We start from the raw sequence: 22,880 nt of genomic DNA on the forward strand, positions 1-22,880 counted from the left end.
TACCTAGGAATAAATGTAACAAAAGATTTATAAGACCTCTATTGTACTATAAGACATTGTAGACAGAAAATAAAAAAAGACCTAAATAATGAGATATCATTTTCATGAAATTATTAAGTCTCAATTTAATTCTCTCTAAATTGATCTATAAATTCAAAACAATCTGAACAAAAAATTTTGATTGAGTTTTTTAATTTTAAAAGTTATAAGGAAATTCAAAAGAAATAGAAGATGTAATAATCATGAAGAACAACAAAACTAAAAGACTTGCATTACCAGAAAAAAAGACTTCTTATAAAGAAGTCTAATTAATAGAGGATGGTATTGGCACAAGGATAAATAAATAGATCAATGGAATAGAAGACATAAGGAAGCATCTCATATATACATAGTCATCTAATACAGAATTTAAAAAGTTACAATTCATTGGGGAAAGGAGGACTTTTCAAAATGGATGCTGGAAAAATTGTATATCGGTATAAAAACCCTCATACAACAAGCAAAAATTAAATAAAAACAAATCACAGATCTAAATGTAAGGAAAAACAACAAAGCTGCTAAAGGTCCCCATCATGACAGTGGGAAAGGAAAAGATTTCAATTGGTCATTAAAAGCACTAACCTTGAAAGAAAATATTAATAAGGTGATTTCATGAAAATTGAGACATTTCATTCATCAAAATATATCAACAGTAGAGGGAAATGTGAAACCACAAGCTGGATAAAGATACCTGCAACAGATATAATCCTATATATCTGGATAAAGATACCATGATAAAGGTATCTGTCATAGATGTAATGCATAAAACTTCTGTCAAATCAATAAAAAAGGAAGATGACGAACATGGTAACATAAGAGGTTCCAGGTAATGGGTAACTGGTGAAAACCAAATCAAAAGAAAATGCAGCTTCAAAACTACAGGACAAATTTGTGGTGCCCTTGCTGCTCTCTCCCTCAATCACTCCCTAAAGTGTGGAGCCAGCTTGCACTCCCACTGTCCTGTTCTGCAAGGAGCAATTTAACCCCTTTGTGCATACGGGGATGCCTGTTGTGTCTGCCAATCTACATGGTGGCAGCATGTAAGACTGAATCAGGAAACTAGTCTTGGGCTCGTTCACCCAGAATCTGCCTTGGTGGTAGAAGCAGCAAGCAGACACCTCAAGTAGTTTAAGAAACAATTAAGTCAAAATGGCATGGAACAAAGGTTTACCTGCTTTAAGTCATCAAATAGAGTACAAAGGAGGAGGAGAAAGGCTATTTCATAGGGGGCATTCAAATTCCTGTAAATGGGGTAATTCCTAAAGCCATGAGCAAGCACAAGCCTAGGACTAGATGCAGGATCAGAAAAAATGAGGCAGACCACGTACTTTGCATTTGCCTAGGGCTGATCGCCTTGATGGAAGGGCTAAAGTCAAGAAAATCAGCAAAGGCAGAACCAATTTGAAAAAACAGTGAAAGATGTTTTTTTTGTTTTGTTTTGTTTTGGTATCTTTGTTTTTCTTAGCTCCTGGCACTCAAGGAAATATCTATTACATCACTAGCTGGATACAAACCTAAGGAACAGAAGCTCAGGCACTAAACACAGAGTCAACACTAAAATATTTCCATGTAAAGTGTGTGAAAAAAGGTTACAAGAAAACAACAACAACAACGACAAAAAGGAAGTGACGGCCCATCCAAAGAAACAAGATAAAATTCCAGAAACCATCAACGAAGACAAGACTTTGAACATACAAGGCAAAGACTTGAAGAAAAAAAAATGATCCTCAATATGCTCAAGGAGATGAAGAAAAATATAGAGAAATAACTAAAGGATACCAGAAAACAACGAATGAACAATAGTAAAATCTCAATAAAGAGAAATTTTAAAAAGGAACCAAACAGAAATCCTGGTGTTCAGGAACATAACAACTAACATGATAAATTCCTAAGAGGTATTCAACAGCAGACTGGAGCTGGCAGAAAAAAGAATCAGTGAGCTCTGAGACAAGACAATTGGAATCATTCAGGTTGAGGATGAAAGATATAATTTGAACAAGTAAAACTGAAAGGTAGAGGGACAAAAGGATATAAAAACAGTGTATGCGTATGTTATTGCAGTTAACTTGGTATCAAATCAAACATAAATTTTATAGATTCAGAATGTAACATATTAGCCCTATGGTAACCACAAAGAAAATGTATGAAAAATATATACAGAGAGAAATGGGAGGGTTCTCAAAATTGTTCAATACAAAAAATCAAATAAATATGAAAGTAGGCATTAACAGAAGAATTAAAGGACAAAAAAGGTATAAGACTTGCAAAAGATCAAATACAAAAAGGGCAGAAAAATGTCCTGCATTATTAGTAGTGACTTGAAATGTAAATGGACTCAATTTTCCAGCCAGAAGGGAGAGACTGGCAAACTGGATTTAAAAAAAAAAACCACGACTCAACTATGTGCTGTATATCAGATACTCACCTTAAATTCAAACACACACGTCATTTGAAAGTCAAAGGATTAACAAAAAATCCAAACAGTGACCAAAACAGAGCTGGGGTAACTAAACTAGCATCGGATAAAGTTAAAAAAAAACCAACAAAGCAAAACTGTTATAAGGGACAAGGGTCAGTATACACTGATAAAGGGGTCAATTCAACAAGAAGACATGACAATTAAAGATATATATGCCCCTAATGGCAGAGCCCCAAAATATATGAAGCAAATATTGACAGACTTCACAGAAGAAATAAATGGTTCTACATTTAGAGTAGGAGACTTCAATATCCAACTTTCAATAATGGACAGAACAACTACACAGAAAATCATTAAGAAATAGATAGAAGACTTGAACAATACTCAAAACCAACTAGATCTAACAGATATATAAAGAACACCCAACAGCAGTAGAATACATATTCTTTTCTATAGCACACGGATCACTGTCCAGGGTAGAACACATATTAGGTTACAAAACTAGTCTTAATAAATTCAAAATTATAGAAATCATATAATGTACCTTCTGTGAACAAATGGGATGAAGCTAGATAGCAGTAAGAGAGGGAGAAAAAGAAAATTTACAAATATGTGGAAATTAAGCAACTTTCTGCCTTATGTACTCCCAGTGTTTTCTTTATAGCCTTTATCTCTTTTGCCATATCTTCCCTAAGCTTTTTGAATTGATTTTGTATTAGTTGTTTCAATTCCTGTATCTCAGTTAAGTGTAAATCTGTTTCTTTGACTGGGCCATAACTTCATATATCTCAGTGTAGGTTGTAGTTTTCTGTTGTCTAGCCATCTGGTTTCCTTGGTTACCCCAATCAGGTTTTCCTAGACCAGAATGAGCTCAGGTCTCAGAAGGAGGCAATAATATCACGTCTTCCTGACAGTTTATCTTAGAACATTGATACACACTTTGGGGCTTCAAGCCACTGTGCTTTTCTGCTCAGCAGGTGGTGCCAGTCAGCCTGTCACTCCAGACTGGTATAAGGAGGTGTGGCCTGTGGCTGTTTTCCCCCAGGCTCGGGTGTCTGGTTCTGAATGGAAGGCAGGTAGTAGAGCCTGGCACCATCTCTTTCCTCTCAGGGAAAATACACTCCCAGGGAGATATCATTTGCATTCAAATAGTCTCTCTTCCTCTGCTATCTCCACCCTTGTCTGGGTCAGAGGGCTAGGAACTGAAAATGGCTGAGATTTTCTCCACTGAACCGAAAAAGGGACAGAATGCCCCCGCTTCAGGGCCAGTCTGCAGCCACCCTCAGTTTCACCTGTCAGCCAGAGACAGCACCCCATGCTCTGAGCCCCCCACTCCCTCTCAAAGAGGTCCTCCAGCTCTCCAAGGTCAGTTGTCACCAAAAGCCTCTGTCTGCTTATTGGGGATTTGTGACTTGCATTGAGCAGTCAACATTTGTTAATTAAAACCTCAGTTGGACCTGGGCTGAGGTATATTCACTTGTTCAGAGAGTGCTGCTCTCTAGCACAGCAAGGCTTTGTTGTTCAGTCTGCCATGGGGGGAGGAGGCTCTCAGCTTGGGTCTGCATTTTTTACCTACAGATTTTATGCTATGATCTCAGGTATTCCTCCCAAACCAGGCTGGTATATACGTCCCCCACCAGTTATTCCAGATTACTTACTAGTTGTTCCTAGCTGTTTATTAGTTGCTCCAGGGGGGCTAACTAGTTTCCAGTTCTCTCTATGCCGCCATCTTCCCCTCTCTCTAAATCATTTTTGACAAGGGTGCCAAGTCCACTCAATGGGAAAAGTATTAGTCTCTTTCAACTGGATAGCCATATACAAAAATTAACTCACACCAAATACAAAAATTAACTCAAAGTAGATCAAAGACCTAAATATATGAACCCAAACTACAAAACTCATAGAAGAAAACACAGGGAAGCATCTTCAGGAATTTGTATCAGGTAATGGTATTTTAGACTTTATACCAAAATGTATAAGCAACAGAAGAAAAAATAAATGGTGAATCATCAAAATTTAAAATGTTTGTGCATCAAAACTCTTCATCATGAAAGTAAAAACACAACCTACAGAAAGAGAGAAAATATTTGGAAACCACCTATCTGATAAGGGTTTAATATCCAGAATATATAAAGAAATCCCACAACTCAACAATAGACAACCAATTAAAAATGGGCAAAAGACTTTAACAGACATTTTTGAAAAAATATATAAAAATGGCAAAACACACACACACACACACGAAAAGAAGTTCAAGTGCCAGTAGGGAAATGGCAAACCATCAGCTATTAGAGAAAACAGATGTTGCAGAGGACATGGAGAACAGGAACTCTCATCCATTGTCAGAGGGAATGTAAAATGGTGCAGCTGTTGTGGAATACACTTTGGCAGCTCTTCAGAGAATTATATATAGACTTACACATGACCCAGGAATCCCACTTCTAGGTATATATTCAAAAGAATTGGAAGCTGAGAAATAAACAAATACTTGCACACCAATGTTCACAGCTGCATTATTCACAATGGCCAAAAGACAGAAGTATCTCTAGTGTGCATCAACAGATGAATGGATAAACAAAATGTGGTATATGTATATACAATGGAGTATCATTCAGCCATAAAACGCAATGAAGTTCCGGTACATGCATTAACATGGATGAAACTTGAAGACATCATGTTGAGTGAAATAACCCAGGCACAAAAGAACAAATTTTGAATGATCTCACTGATATGACACAATTAAAAGCAAATTCATAGTCAACAACTAGAATACAGGCTAGAAATTGGGGCCAGGGTGGAAGAAGGGATTTGAAAGTTAATGTTTAATTGGTGCAGAATTTATATTTGGGTGATGGAAAGTTTTTTTTTCCTTAACGCAATTTTATTTAGATATATTCACATACTGTAAAATCATCCAAAGTGTACAATCAGTTGTTCACAGTATCATCATGTAGTTGTGCATTCATAAACACAATTTTTAAACATTTTCATTACTCCAAAATTAAGTATAAGAATAAAAATAAAAGTAAAAAAGAACACGCAAAACTTCTCATACTCCTTTGATAATTGATGATATGATTGTAGCACAACATCATGAACGTAATTAATACCGCTAAATTATATATTTGAGGGTAGTTAAAAGAGAAAATTTTAGGTTGTATGTGTTACTAGAAGGAAAGTTTTCTTGATGTCTGTACAACACAGTGAACTATGTGTTCACTAATCTAAACTATGGATTATAGTTCATGTATATTTATAACAATATTCTTTCATCAACCGCAAAAAGGTAACCAGAATAATGCAAAGTATTAATAGGGCTGGTATATACGAACTCTGTACTTTCTGCATGATTTCTCTGTAAATCTAAAACTGTACTAATGACACAATTTTTTTTTTTTAAAGACATGAGCTTAGGCCATGAAAAACCATGGAGGAAACCTAAATGCATATTGTTAAGTGAAAGAAGCCAGTTTGAAAAAGCTATATACGGTATGGCCCCAACTATATGACTTTCCGGAAAAGGAGTAATTATAGAGACAGTAAAATGATCAGTGGTTCCCAAGGTTGAAGGTGGGGTAAGGGATGAATAAGTGGAGCTCTGGACATTTTTAGGGCAGTGAAATTTTCTTTATCATACTGTAATTGAGGACATATGACATTACCCACTTGTCAAAACCCACAAAATTATGTACAGAAAGAGTGAACCTTAATGTAAATTATGAACCTTATTTATAATAAATCAGTATGGTTTATCAACTCTTACAACAAATGCTCTACACTAATGCAAGATGTTAATAATAGGGAAACGCATATTTGTTTGCGTGGGGGGTGGGGAATATATGGGAACACTCTGTACTTCCCCTGCAATTTTTCCGTAAACATAAAACTATTCTAAAAATAAAGTTTATTATTTAAAAAATTTTTTTTCAGGCCATTGATTTTACATATAATAGAAAGATAACTGCAAAAGCTGTAGCCAGAATTTGCAGGCTTATACGCAACCCTACCATTTTCTAGCAATAAAATTTTTGGCAGATCATGGAAAAAAATGAGTAAGAGAAGACAAACCAATAGAAAAACAGTTAAAGAATTAGACATTTTACAGAAGATGATTATCAAAGGTGAATAAGGCCTAGGGGTGTAATCTCCCTGGCAACGTGGAAGATGACTCCCAGGGATGAACCTGGACCTGGCAATGTGGAACTGAGAAAGCCTTCTTGACCAATGGGGGAAGAGAAATGAAACAAAATAAAATTTCAGTGGCTGAGAGATTTCAATGGAGTTGAGAGGTCATTCTCGAGAGGTCATTCTGGAGGTTATTCTTACATGTTGTAGATATCTCTTTTTAGTTTTTAGCATATTGGAATAGCTAGAAGGAAATACCTGAAACTGTTGAACTGCAACCCAGTAGCCTGGATTCTTGAAGATGACTGTATAACTTCATGGTGTGACTGTGTGATTGTGAAAACCCTGTGGCTCACACTTCCTTTATCCAGTGTATGGGCAGATGAGTAGAAAGATGGGGACAAAAATTAAATGAATAAGGCGGTGGGGGGGGGTGGATGGGATGTGTTTGGATGATTTTTTTTAATTCTTATTTTTATTATTTTGGAGCAATGAAAATGTTCAAAAATTGATTGTGGTGGTGAATGCACAATTATATGATGGTACTGTGAACTGACTGTACACTGTGGATGACTGTATGATACGTGAATGTATTTCAATAAAACAGAAATAAAAAAAAGGAAACATAGTGAGATACTGCTACACATCCACCAAAACAGGTAAGATTATGGAGACTAACAACATCATATTTTAGTAAAGATGCGTAATAACTGAAACTCTCTTTATATTGTTGATGGTAGAATAAATTGATAAAACCACTCTGAAAAAAAAAGGTGAATAAGGACATGCAAAGAGACAGGATATCAATAACCATCAGGGAATTGCAATAAATCCATGAGATGACTCTACACAGCCACCAAAATGTGCACAAAGAGTGAAAATACCAACTGCTGGTGAGGGCATGGAATAAATAGAGTGTAAATTTATTTCTACATTTTGGAAATTGTTTAGCAATTATCAGTTGGAGACTAAACATATGCCTACCCTATAACATAGTGCTTTCACTCCTTGGAATAAACCCAAGAGAAAGGAGTGCATATGTCTCAAAAAAAAAAAAAAAAAAAAAAAAGGGCAAGAATATTCACAGGAGCTACAATCATAATAGATCAAAAGTGGAAACATCCCAAAGGCCAATCAACAGTAAAATAGATCAATAATTTGTTGTATGTTTATACACTGCAATAGTACATAGAAAAGAAAGAAAAAAGAAAAAAACCTATTGATATGTAAAATCACATAAATACTACATAGGTTATGTGAGTAGAAGAAGTCAGACACAAAAGGATACTATACAGAAATTTAAGAACAGTGTGATCTAATATATAAATAATAAGTCAATATATAAAGACATACATATCTTTAAGAACAGGCAGAGAGGAGGCGGGGCAAGATGGCGGACTGAAGCCCAATACAGAAAGCTTCAAAGACTTACAATTTGGGCACGTCAAGACAAGAGCAGAACTAAGAGAGCTCTGAGACAAAAGGCAATAATCCAGTGGCTGAGAAAATTCACTAAACACCACAACTTCCCAAGAAAAAGGGGGTGTCCGCTCACAGCCATCATCCTGGTGGACAGGAAACACTCCTGCCCATCGCCAGCCCCATAGCCCAGAGCTGCCACAGACAACCCAGTGTGACGGAAGTGCTTCAAATAACAGGCACACACCACAAAACTGGGCGTGGACATTAGCCTTCCCTGCAACCTCAGCTGATTGTCCCAGAGTTGGGAAGGTGGAGCAGTGTGAATTAACAAAGCCCCATTCAGTCATCATTTCAGCAGACTGGGAGCCTCCCTACACAGCCCAGCAGCCCAGAACTGCCCTGGGGGGACGGCACTCACCTGTGACATAGCACAGTCATCCCTCAACACAGGAACCGGGGTGCACGGCCTGGAAGAGGGGCCCACTTGCAAGTCTCAGGAGCCATACGCCAATACCAAGGACTTGTGGGTCAGTGGCAGAGACAAACTGTGGCAGGACTGAACTGAAGGATTAGACTATTGCAGCAGCTTTAGAACTCTAGGATCACCAGGGAGATTTGATTGTTAGAGCCACCCCCCCTCCCTGACTGCCCAGAAACACGCCCCATATACAGGGCAGGCAACACCAACTACACACGCAAGCTGGGTATACCAATTGGACCCCACAAGACTCCCTCCCCCACTCACCAAAAAGGCTAAGCAGGGGAGATCTGGCTTGTGGAGAACAGGTGGCTCGTGGACGCCACCTGCTGGCTAGTTAGAGAAAGTGTACTCCACGAAGCTGTAGATCTGATAAATTAGAGATAAGGACTTCAATTGGTCTACAAATCCTAAAATAACCCTATCAAGTTCAGCAAATGCCACGAGGCCAATAACAACAGAAAATTATAAAGCATATGAAAAAACCAGACGATATGGATAACCCAAGCCCAAGCACCCAAATCAAAATATCAGAAGAGACACAGCACCTAGAGCAGCTACTGAAAGAACTAAAGATGAACAATGAGACCATAGTACGGGATACAAAGGAGAACAAGAAGACCCTAGAAGAGCATAAAGAAGACATTGCAAGACTAAATAAAAAAATGGATGATCTTATGGAAATTAAAGAAACTGTTGACCAAATTAAAAAGATTCTGGACACTCATAGTACAAGACTAGAGGAAGTTGAACAATGAATCAGTGACCTGGAAGATGACACAATGGAAAATGAAAGCATAAAAGAAAGAATGGGGAAAAAAAATTGAAAAAATCGAAATGGACCTCAGGGATATGATAGATAATATGAAACGTCCGAATATAAGACTCATTGGTGTTCCAGAAGGGGAAGAAAAGGGTAAAGGTCTAGGAAGAGTATTCAAAGAAATTGTTGGGGAAAACTTCCCAAATCTTCTAAACAACATAAATACACAAATCATAAATGCTCAGCGAACTCCAAATAGAATAAATCCAAATAAACCCACTTCGAGACATATTCTGATCACACTGTCAAACACAGAAGAGAAGGAGCAAGTTCTGAAAGCAGCAAGAGAAAAGCAATCCACCACATACAAAGGAAACAGCATAAGAGTAAGTAGTGACTACTCAGCAGCCACCATGGAGGCAAGAAGGCAGTGGCACGATACATTTAAAATTCTGAGTGAGAAAAATTTCCAGCCAAGAATACTTTATCCAGCAAAGCTCTCCTTCAAATTTGAGGGAGAGCTTAAATTTTTCACAGACAAACAAATGCTGAGAGAATTTGCTAACAAGAGACCTGCCCTACTGGAGATACTAAAGGGAGCCCTACAGACAGAGAAACAAAGAAAGGACAGAGAGACTTGGAGAAAGGTTCAGTACTAAAGAGATTCGGTATGGGTACAATAAAGGATATTAATGGAGAGAGGGAAAAATATGGCAAACAAACATAAACCAAAGGATAAGATGGCTGATTCAAGAAATGCCTTCACAGTTATAACGTTGAATGTAAATGGATTAAACTCCCCAATTAAAAGATATAGATTCGCAGAATGGATCAAAAAAAATGAACCATCAATATGTTGCATACAAGAGACTCATCTTAGACACAGGGACACAAAGAAACTGAAAGGGAAAGGATGGAAAAAAATATTTCATGCAAGCTACAGCCAAAAGAAAGCAGGTGTAGCAATATTAATCTCAGATAAAATAGATTTTAAATATAGGGATGTTTTGAGAGACAAAGAAGGCCACTACATACTAATAAAAGGGGCAATTCAACAAGAAGAAATAACAATCGTAAATGTCTATGCACCCAATCAAGGTGCCACAAAATCCATGAGAGAAACACTGGCAAAACTAAAGGAAGCAATTGATGTTTCCACAATAATTGTGGGAGACTTCAACACATCACTCTCTCCTATAGATAGATCAACCAGACAGAAGACCAATAAGGAAATTGAAAACCTAAACAATCTGATAAATGAATTAGATTTAACAGACATATACAGGACATTACATCCCAAATCACCAGGATACACATACTTTCCTAGTGCTCATGGAACTTTCTCCAGAATAGATCATATGCTGGGACATAAAACAAGCCTCAATAAATTTAAAAAGATTGAAATTATTCAAAGCACATTCTCTGACCACAATGGAATACAATCAGAAGTCGATAATCATCAGAGACTTAGAAAATTCACAAATACCTGGAGGTTAAACAACACACTCCTAAACAATCAGTGGGTTAAAGAAGAAATAGCAATAGAAATTGCTAAATATATAGAGACGAATGAAAATGAGAACACAACTTACCAAAACCTATGGGATGCAGCAAAAGCAGTGCTAAGGGGGAAATTTATAGCACTAAACGCATATATTAAAAAGGAAGAAAGAGCCAAAATCAAAGAACTAATGGATCAGCTGAAGAAGCTAGAAAATGAACAGCAAACCAATCCTAAACCAAGTAGAATAAAAGAAATAACAAGGATTAAAGCAGAAATAAATGACATAGAGAACAAAAAAACAATAGAGAGGATAAATATCACCAAAAGTTGGTTCTTTGAGAAGATCAACAAGATTGACAAGCCCCTAGCTAGACTGACAAAATCAAAAAGAGAGAAGACCCATATAAACAAAATAATGAATGAAAAAGGTGACATAACTGCAGATCCTGAAGAAATTAAAAAAATTATAAGAGGATATTATGAACAACTGTATGGCAACAAACTGGATAATGTAGAAGAAATGGACAATTTCCTGGAAACATATGAACAACCTAGACTGACAAGAGAAGAAATAAAAGACCTCAATCAACCCATCACAAGCAAAGAGATTCAATCAGTCATCAGAAATCTTCCCACAAGTAAATGCCCAGGGCCAGATGGCTTCAAAGGGGAATTCTACCAAACTTTCCAGAAAGAACTGACACGAATCTTACTCAAACTCTTTCAAAACATTGAAGAAAATGGAACACTACCTAACTCATTTTATGAAGCTAACATCAATCTAATACCAAAACCAGGCAAAGATGCTACAAAAAAGGAAAACTAACGGCCAATCTCCCTGATGAATATAGATGCAAAAATCCTCAACAAAATACTTGCAAATCGAATCCAAAGACACATTAAAAAATTCATACACCATGACCAAGTGGGGTTCATTCCAGGCATGCAAGGATGGTTCAACAAAAGAAAAACAATCAATGTATTACAACACATTAAAAACTCGAAAGGGAAAAATCAATTGATCATCTCAATAGATGCTGAAAAAGCATTTGACAAAATCCAACATCCGTTTTTGATAAAAACACTTCAAAAGGTAGGAATTGAAGGAAACTTCCTCAACATGATAAAGAGCATATATGAAAAACCCACAGCCAGCATAGTACTCAATGGTGAGAGACTGAAAGCCTTCCCTCTAACATCAGGAACAAGACAAGGATGCCCGCTGTCACCACTGTTATTCAACATTGTGCTGGAAGTGCTAGCCAGGGTAATCCGGCAAGACAAAGAAATAAAAGGCATCCAAATTGGAAAAGAAGAAGTAAAACTCTCATTGTTTGCAGATGATATGATCTTATATCTAGAAAACCCTGAGAAATCGACGATACAGCTACTAGAGCTAATAAACAAATTTAGCAAAGTAGCGGGATACAAGGTTAATGCACATAAGTCAGTAATGTTTCTATATGCTAGAAATGAACAAACTGAAGAGACACTCAAGAAAAAGATACCATTTTCAATAGCAACTAAAAAAATCAAGTACCTAGGAATAAACTTAACCAAGGATGTAAAAGACCGATACAACGAAAACTACATAACTCTACTAAAAGAAATAGAAGGGGACCTTAAAAGATGGAAAAGTATTCCAGGTTCATGGATAGGAAGACTAAATGTCATTAAGATGTCAATTCTACCCAAACTCATCTACAGATTCAATGCAATCCCAATCAAAATTCCAACAACCTACTTTGCAGACTTGGAAAAGCTAGTTATCAAATTTATTTGGAAAGGGAAGATGCCTAGAATTGCTAAAGACACTCTAAAAAAGGAAAACGAAGTGGGAGGACTTACACTCCCTGACTTTGAAGCTTATTATAAAGGCACAGTTGCCAAAACAGCATGGTACTGGCACAAAGATAGACATATAGATCAATGGAATCAAATTGAGAATTCAGAGATAGACCCTCAGATCTATGGCCGACTGATCTTTGATAAGGCCCCCAAAGTCACCGAACTGAGCCATAATGGTCTTTTCAACAAATGGGGCTGGGAGAGTTGGCTATCCATATCCAAAAGAATGAAAGAGGACCCCTACCTCACCCCCTACACAAAAAGTAACTCAAAATGGATGAAAGATCTCAATATAAAAGAAAGTACCATAAAACTCCTAGAAGATAATGTAGGAAAACATCTTCAAGACCTTGTATTAGGCGGCCACTTCCTAGACTTTACACCCAAAGCACAAGCAACAAAAGAAAAAATAGATAAATGGGAACTCCTCAAGCTTAGAAGTTTCTGCACCTCAAAGGAATTTCTCAAAAAGTAAAGAGGGAGCCAACTCAATGGGAAAAAAGTTTTGGAAACCATGTATCTGACAAAAGACTGATATCTTGCATATATAAAGAAATCCTACAACTCAATGACAATAGTACAGACAGCCCAATTATAAAATGGGCAAAAGATATGAAAAGACAGTTCTCTGAAGAGGAAATACAAATGGCCAAGAAACACATGAAAAAATGTTCAGCTTCACTAACTATTAGACAGATGCAAATTAAGACCACTATGAGATACCATCTAACACCGATTAGAATGGCTGCCATTAAACAAACAGGAAACTACAAATGCTGGAGGGGATGTGGAGAAATTGGGACTCTTATTCATTGTTGGTGGGACTGTATAATGGTTCAGCCACTCTGGAAGTCAGTCTGGCAGTTCCTTAGAAAACTAGATATAGAGTTACCATTCGATCCAGCGATTGCACTTCTTGGTATATACCCGGAAGATCGGAAAGCAGTAACACGAACAGATGTCTGCACGCCAATGTTCATAGCAGCATTATTCACAATTGCCAAGAGATGGAAACAACCCAAATGTCCTTCAACAGATGAGTGGATAAATAAAATGTGGCATATACACACGATGGAATACTACGCGGCAGTAAGAAGGAACGATCTTGTGAAACGTATGACAACATGGATGAACCTTGAAGACATAATGCTGAGTGAAATAAGCCACGCACAAAAAGAGAAATATTATATGCTACCACTAATGTGAACTTTGAAAAATGTAAAACAAATGGTTTATAATGTAGAATGTAGGGGAGCTAGCAATAGAGAGCAATTAAGGAAGGGGGAACAATAATCCAAGAAGAACAGATAAGCTATTTAACGTTCTGGGGATGCCCAGGAATGACTATGGTCTGTTAATTTCTGATGGATATAGTAGGAGCAAGTTCACAGAAATGTTGCTATATTAGGTAACTTTCTTGGGGTAAAGTAGGAACATGTTGGAAGTTAAGCAGTTATCTTAGGTTAGTTGTCTTTTTCTTACTCCCTTGTTACGGTCTCTTTGAAATGTTCTTTTATTGTATGTTTGTTTTCTTTTTAACTTTTTTTTCCATACAGTTGATTTAAAAAAGAAGGGAAAGTTAAAAAAAAAAAAAGAAAAACAAGGAAAAAAATACGTAGTGCCCCCTTGATGAGCCTGTGGAAAATGAAGGGGTTTTGGCCTACCGCACCTCAATGGTTGCTAACATGACCACAGACATAGGGGACTGGTGGTTTGATGGGTTGAGCCCTCTACCATAGGTTTTACCCTTGGGAAGACGGTTGCTGCAAAGGAGAGGCTAGGCCTCCCTATGGTTGTGCCTAAGAGCCTCCTCCCGAATGCCTCTTTGTTGCTCAGATGTGGCCCTCTCTCTCTGGCTAAGCCAACTTGAAAGGTGAAATCACTGCCCTCCCCACTACGTGGGATCAGACACCCAGGGGAGTGAATCTCCCTGGCAACGTGGAATATGACTCCCTGGGATGAATTAGACCTGGCATCGAGGGACGGAGAACATCTTCTTGACCAAAAGGGGGATGTGAAAGGAAATGAAATAAGCTTCAGTGGCAGAGAGATTCCAAAAGGAGCCGAGAGGTCACTCTGGTGGGCACTCTTACGCACACTTTAGACAACCCTTTTTAGGTTCTAAAGAATTGGGGTAGCTGGTGGTGGATACCTGAAACTATCAAACTACAACCCAGAACCCATGAATCTCGAAGACAGTTGTATAAAAATGTAGCTTATGAGGGGTGACAATGGGATTAGGAAAGCCATAAGGACCACACTCCACTTTGTCTAGTTTAGGGATGGATGAGTAGAAAAATAGGGGAAGGAAACAAACAGACAAAGGTACCCAGTGTTCTTTTTTTACTTCAATTGCTCTTTTTCACTCTAATTATTATTCTTGTTATTTTTGTGTGTGTGCTAATGAAGGTGTCAGGGATTGATTTAGGTGATGAATGTACAACTATGTAATGGTACTGTGAACAATCGAAAGTACGATTTGTTTTGTATGACTGCGTGGTATGTTAATATATCTCAATAAAATGAAGATAAAAAAAATAACAGGCAGAACTAAGATATGGAGATAGAAGTCCTTTCTTTAAGTTATCTCTGGGGTGGGAATATTCATTGAGAAGGTGAATTTTTAAAATATGTGATCCTTACTGTAAGTTTTACTTTAATTAAGAAGTAAATTTAAAAAAGAAAAAAGCAATGACAGGTATAAAATAAACTGGAATAAATGGAGATAGTTACCATGTTCATGGACAAAAAAAAACTAGTATCTTATGGCATATTTTTTTTTTGGAATTAGAGAAACCAATAATAAAATTAAAATGAAGGAATAAAGTTCAAGTAATGTAAGATAATTCTAAGTAAAACAACAAGGAGAGTGGACTTGCCCTCTTCTTGAGTAGTTTAAATTCAGACCTACCAGAGTAGTTTTAATTTGTATTTCTCCCATTAAGAGTAGATTTAGAACCGTTTATTATGTTAAAAAAAAAAAAAAATCTTTATACAGACTCTTCCCACTTTTCTGATTTTTTTTTCACTTACAGGAGTTCTTTGTATAGTAAGAAAATTAACACTTTGTGACATTAAGAGAAAAGGAGTAGTAGTTGGAGATGCCTTGGATTGCAGGAAGGTCTCGACCACTCTTAAAATAGGGAAGATTATAGTATGTTTGCATGCTGGCGGTAATGATCCAACAGAGAGAGAATCTGATTATGCAAGAGAGAGAAGGGATATAGCTGCAAGAGCAAGACCAGTTGTGGACAAGAACTAGAGATCCAGTGCACAAGTGGAAAAAGTGGCTTTTGATAGAAGTGATAGCTATTATATTATAATGTAACAGAAAGCAGGGTATTAGGGTAAAGACACAGATCTAGATTTCAAAGTGGATGGATGAAGAAGTTCTCTTCTGGTGCTTATATGAGGATGGCAAAGGAAGAAGGTTTGAGGTAAGGGAAACAGCAGGACTGCAGGCAAGAGTGAGATTTATGGTGATAATTTAAAAGGGAGATTTTGTATTTTCTGCAGTCATGTTCTGCCTTTTAGAGAGCAGGAATAGAAAAGACAGCAAAGTTAAACTGAACCAGTGTCGGGATTTTGATAATGAAGAAGGGGGGCAAGTGAGTGAAAGTTACGTACAAGTGAATGATTATCATGACAAATCATGGAATCTAAGCTAAAATGTAGAAAACTAGAGATACAAGGGGCAAAACAAAGTGATAGGGTTGAATGATTGAAGGTCAAAATAAGGTTGAAGAACTGCTAAAATAGGGGTAGCAAATGAACCAGGAAGTGTAGTCAGAGAACGGGATGATTTAAATTGAGATTTTAGAGATGCTGAAGGTACTGATAATGATAAGATCTAAAGTATTATCTGGGAAACAATTATATGAACTGAAGTGGAGGGCAGGATAGTTAGAAAGAAACAGATGAAGAAACCAAGAAGCTAAGGTGTTGGATGAATCATCAGTAGGGATTCTGAATATTACTAAAATGACAATGTGATGACAATGTGAATAATAGTGGCAAGAGGAACAATGGATCTGGCAGTAAAACCTTCAATGACTGAAACAAGAATGACAAAGAGGACACTAGATGACTATGACAATAAGGGCAGTAAGTTGAATAGTGTGATATTAAGGGCTCCAAGAGCTTATAAATAAAAACCATTTACATAAAAGTTTTAAAAGACAATGTTTTTAAAAACATGCAAATTATGAACTGCGTATGTAGTATGAACAAGAACTGGAAGGGTACAAGAAAATTCATAATAGTAGTTGCCTGAGAAGAAAGGGCAACAGAAATAAAACATTACAAAAAAGTTGAACTAACAAAGTGAACTTCAATTTTTTCATAATGTTCTATTTAGTTTAATAATAGATTTTTAAAAAAAGAAAAAAAGAAACAAAGCAACAAATATCCTTTAGGCATTTGCCTATAGGGAAAACAACCAATCATTAATTACTACTTTTTAGGACTAACTCTTTTATTTTTAAATGAAATAATATTATTATATATAAAAGGGATAATTCAATTACAAAAAGAAACCCATTTTTTTTCAGTTCAACATATTTGTAAGAAGCAGCCTCTTTATATATTTGACCATAACTAGGGTACCAATCTCAATTCTTGAAACAACTGTCATAAATGTACACATGGTTGTCTTGGCCATATAGGCAGCATTCAAAATATGAGTGATACTTATATGTATGAATAAAACAGTTTGTTCAGAACTTGCATATTTAATCACAAATAAAATATATAAAGCCCTTATATAAAATACGTATGTAAGAAGTTTAAACAAGTAGTAAGGTCCCTTTCCTTTGACAAAAAGAAGTATAAGACACCATCCCTGTTCATTATAGAGGCTGAATACTATTAAAGAAATAGTCCAGTTATACATGAGTAATTAATGAAGTAATGAATAGATAATAAAGATGCGTGGAGGACAATCTACACCTTCAAAATACAATTTGTATTTATCTTATGATAAGTGACAACAATGAAGTTTGGCAGCTTTAAAATTGGAAACACTGCCATTTACAAAATTATTAATATTTCTAAAATTTAAAAAAGGAACACTCAAAAGCAGATTACAAAGAGTACATTCAAGATCTTTATTATTCCTGGGTGACTTCATTTATAAACTCAATGCACAGAACAAATAAAGTTTTCATTTCTTGATGAAAACAAACATTAAAAAAAGTATTCAAATCTCTACCCAGCTTGTACATTTAAAAAAATGAAAATCAAACAGAATTAGGCAATACACTAGGAGCCTGCAGTACAAAGAAAATCTCTGTTCTAGATAACTGAGAGTATATAAGTATTTTGCATGATTTTTGAAAATCCTTTATGTACTAGAAATATTTTAAATCAGTGTTTCTCAAAGTGTAGTCCTTGAGTCAGCAACTTGAGAGGAATCAGAATTGTCTGAGTGCTTGTTAATGTAAATTTCTGTCTCCACCCAAAAAAATTAGAATAAAATAAGAATCTGCATTATTTGCAAATATACTTTGTTGACTGTTATCTACAAAAAAGTTTGAGAACTGTGGTGGATTGAATTGTGTACCTCACTTTGGACATGTTCCTGGATTTGGTCCATATTCTGATGGGTGTGGACCCACTATAAATAAATACGCAAAATATTACTTCAGCCTGTTTTTTTCAACAGTTTTATTCACATACCATACAATCCATCATAAGTGTACAATCACTTAGTATGTTGAGCGAAATAAGCCAGAAACAAAAGAAAAATATTGTATGGTCTTACTAATATGAACTAATTATAATGAGCAAACTCTGCGAGTTAAAGTCAAGAGCACAGGTTGTCAGGGGATAACAAGAAGGCAGAGATTGGGCAATTGATGCTTAAGGAGTACAGAATGTTCAATAAGGTTGACTGCAAAGGTTCAGAGAAGGATAGCACAATACTGTGTGATGGCAGCATACACTCTAAGTGTAATTAATGAAGCTGAGTGTGAGTACGGTCGAAAGAAGAAGGCTAGAGTCATGTATGTCACCAGAAGGAAAGCTAGAGGATAAAAATTGGGACTGTATAAATTAGCAAAACCTAGAGAGACAATGATGTGATTAACTGTATAAATAAAAGAAAGTTCTTACATGAACTGGAACAAACATATGTCACTATTACAAGGTGTTAATAACAAGGGTGTTATATGGGAAAACTCCAATTAATGTAAACGAAGGTCTGTAGTTAACAACAACATTGTAATTTCTGGCATTAATGGCAACAAAGACACTATACTAAAGCTAAATGTCAAAAATAGGGGGATATAAGGGGTATGGGATATTTTTCTTCAGAAGAAATGAGAATGTTCTCATATTGACTGTAGTGGAAAATGCATAACTATGTGATTATACCAAAAGCCACTGATTGTACACTTAGGATGGACTGTATGGTGTGGGGAGTAAAATTGTAAAAAAAAAAATAATAAAATAAAATAAAAAAATTAGCCTTTAATACTTTTGGGTAGTAAACTATAGTTTATTACAAATCATATAAAAAACCAATTTGAATTAAAAACATTAACAACACTGAAAAAAAGAGAGACATTACTTCAGATAAGGTGTAGCTCAATTGAATCAAGTTGCGCTTTAATCTAGATTACTGGGGTCCTTTAGAAGCAAAATGAAAGTCTGACAGAGAGAAGCCATGGGGAGCAACCAGAGGAAAGTCAATGGAACCCAGCAGAGAAAGAAGATGCCACCATGTGCACTGCATTGTAACAGAAAAGCGAAGGACCAAGGATCACTGGCAGCCTGTGCTAAACCACCAGTCTTTTGGGAGAAAGCATTGCCTTGCTGATGCCTCAATTTTGGACTTCCCCTAGCCTCAAAACCGTAAGCTAATAAATTCCCATTGTGTAAGCCAAACCACTGTTTTAGCAGTTAAGAAACATGAAACAATGACTTAAATGTTAAAAGTAATTACTGCTACAAAATACCAAAATTGAAAGAGGACTTCCCTTCTTATTATGAAGATTCTGATTTTAAGTTGATTTTTATACTATTAGTTTAACATGATTAATAACTCCCTTAAAATATCTTTATAATTTAAAAAATTTATTATGACACCTTTTATTAAACTGTATAACATCTAAGGAAGTAAGATAAATTTAAGCAAAGAGACTTACAGGTGGTGATATCAGGTGGTGCGTAGCCATCATTCATATACATACTTGCAGGTTTTGCCACTTTCAAATAAACAAAATCAGATGTGTTTTTTAAGGCAGTTACCGCTTCTTCATGAGTAACTTCTTCTAAACATACACTATTCACCTAAAAGAAAATTCCAAATTATTTATTTATTTTCACTACCATTCTGCTTTTTGCTTATAAATAACTACCAAAAGATAGGGAAAAGATAGGGAAAACGTGAAGTTTTTAATACATATTAATGCAATAGCCAGTGCTGATTCCAGCCCATTCTTCCCAGTCCCCTAGCCTAAAAACCTTCTCCCAAGCTTATGCATTTAGGAGTATGTATGGATATATTTTAGTATTTTTAAAAAAAACAAATGAAACAATATTAAAGTTTTTGTTTTACAATTTGATTAATTTTAACAGTTTTATTCACACACCATACAATCCATCCAAAGTGTACAATTAATGGCTCTTGGTATAATCAAATAATTATGCATTCACAACCCCAATCAATTTGAGAACATTCTCATAGCTCCAAAAACAAAACAAAAAAAACCATAATCCTTATATTGCCCTTTTACGGTCTCTTAGCTTTGGTATAGTACCTTTGTTACAACTAATGAAAGTTTATTTACAATATTACTGTTAACTGTGATTCTTAACCTGCATTAATTGTATTTTTTCCCAAATACCATCTTAGTATGAAGACTTTGTAATAATGATGTACTTTCGTTCTAGTTCATGTAAGAAATTTCTTATATTTGTACAATTAACCACAGTCATAGTCCACAACAGGTTGCACTATGTTATATATTCCCAAGTTTTATCTTCTAGCTTTCTTTCCTTCAAATGACATACACAATGATATAATTCTCTTTCAACCATAATCACACGCATTACTGTTAATTACACTTACAGTATTGTGCTACCGTCACCTCTATGCATTTCCAAACATTTATATTCAACCTTATGAAAAATCCTGCACACCTTAGGCATCATCTGCCCATTCTCCACCCTCTTTTCTATCACCTGGTGACCTATACTCTAGGTTTTAACCCCCAGAGTTTGCTCATTATAATTAGTTCATATTAGCAAGACCATACAGTATTTGTCTCTTTGTGATGGTTTATTTCACTCAACATAATGTCCTCAAGGTTCATCCATGTTGTTGCATGCATGAAGACTTCATTCCTTCTTACAGTTGCATAATATTCCATCATTTGTATATACCACAGTTTATCCACTCATTAGCTGCTGGACACTTGGGCTGTTTCAATATTTTGACAAATGTGAGTAATGCTGCTATGACCATCGGTGTGCGGATGCCTGTTCACATTCTTGCTTTTAGTTCTTCTGAGCATACACCTAGTAATGGGATTGCCGGAACATACAGCTATACAGAGCTTCCCGAGGAACTGCCAAATTGCCTTCCAAAGCGGCTGCACCATTTACATTCTCACCAACAGTGAATAAGTGTTCCTATTTCTCCACATCTCTTCAGCCCTTGAAGTTTTCTGTTTTCCTGATAATGGCCAATCTAGTAGGTGTGAAATGATCTTGTGGTTTTGATTTGCATTTCTCTAATAGCTAGTGACGTGGAGCATCTTTTCATGTGCTATTTAGCCATTTGTATTTCCTCTTTGGAAATGTGTCTCTTAATGTCTTTTGCCCGTTTTTAAATTAGATTGTTTGTCTTTTAGTGTTGAGTTGTAGAATTTCTTTATATATTCTGGGCAAAAAATCTTATCAGATATGTGATTTCCAAAAATTTTCTCCCACTGAGTAGGCTGACTTTTCACTTTCTTGACAAAGTCCTCTGAAATGCGAAAGTATTCAATTTTGAGATCTCATTTTTTTTTCCTTGCTTGTGATTTGGGTGTAAGGTCTAAGAAACTACCTCCTAACATAAGATCTTGAAGATGCTTCCCTACACTTTCTTCTAGGAGTTTTATAGTCCTAGCTCTAATGTTTAGATCTTTGATCCATTTTAAGTTAATTTTTGCATAAGGTATGAGATATGGGTCCTCCTTCATTCTTTTGGGTATGGATATCCAGTTCTCCCAGAACCATTTGTGAAAGACACTGTTCTATTCCAGTTGAGTGGACTTGGTCAATTTGTCAAAAATCAATTGACCACAGATGTGATGGTCTATTTCTGAACTCTCAATTCTATTCCACTGGTCAATCCTTATGCTGGAATCATGCTGCTTTGACCACTGTAGCTTTGTAAAATGCTTTAAAGTCAGGAAGTATGAGTCCTCCAACTTTGTTTTTCTTTCTCAAGATGTTTTTGGCTATTCGGGCCCCCTCCCCCTTCCAAAAAAATATGACAATAGGTTTTTCCATTTCTGCAAAGTAGGCTATGCAATTTGACTTTTAATGTGAGACATCTGAGAGATCTTTTTAAGCTGGGACATGTAAAAACTGTTGCATTTTAAAAACTGTTGCATTTTAAACTGTTGCAACGAGGATTGTGAGAAGATAGCGGAGTAGAGGGCTCCAGGACTCAGTCAGTCCACTAGAACAACTATTAAACAGGCAGGAACTGTATGAAACAACTATTTTGAAATTCTGGAGGGCAGAAGAACACTGTACAGCATCCAGGGAAGAGCGGGAGAAACAGGCTGATAAATTACATTAAAGAACAGTGAATTGGTCTACATGTGGTTCAGCCCCTGGTTCAGCCCCTGGTTAGCTCGCTGGAGACAGAAAGGGAGGTAAAAAACTCTTCCTCAAGACCAGGGATGGGCACATCCATTCACCTATCACAGCTTTTGTTTAGCTACTTGGGATTGCCAGAGGCCAGGCTCTAAGAGCAGTTAATTGTTTCAACCAGCCCTAGACAAAGGCAGCAGCAGCCACTGTTTCAATTCACTCAGACAGACAAGAGCTACAGGGGACAGTTAGTTGAAGAGCTGCATTTTGCTAGGCAGGCCAAGAAAGATCAGCTTTAGGAAGCCATGCAAGAAGCTCTTGGCTTCCTGATTTTGTCTGTGTGTCCTTGTGGGTCCTTGACACTGTTTTGAAAGGGAAAGACGGATTCAGCAAAGTCCTCCCCAGCTTGCCCCTTTTCCCAGCATTTGCAAAGCAGCTTGTGACAACAAAAGGAGCATAAGAAACTATAGAG

At 36.4% G+C, this 22,880-nt stretch overlaps 1 protein-coding gene across 20 annotated transcripts in view; it reads right to left on the reverse strand.

Moving 5' to 3' along the window:
• Positions 1 to 22,880, reverse strand: part of DLG1 (discs large MAGUK scaffold protein 1) — a 369,115-nt gene that overhangs the window by 103,028 nt on the left and 243,207 nt on the right. For all 20 annotated transcript variants that reach the window (XM_037837795.1, XM_037837800.1, XM_037837787.1 and 17 more), the window contains one exon: positions 19,744 to 19,888. In XM_037837795.1, coding sequence (XP_037693723.1) covers positions 19,744 to 19,888 — 145 coding nt within the window. The remainder of the gene's footprint in view (positions 1 to 19,743; positions 19,889 to 22,880) is intronic.

The sequence above is a fragment of the Choloepus didactylus genome, chromosome 1, assembly GCF_015220235.1.
Source record: "Choloepus didactylus isolate mChoDid1 chromosome 1, mChoDid1.pri, whole genome shotgun sequence".
Lineage (NCBI taxonomy): Eukaryota > Metazoa > Chordata > Mammalia > Pilosa > Megalonychidae > Choloepus > Choloepus didactylus.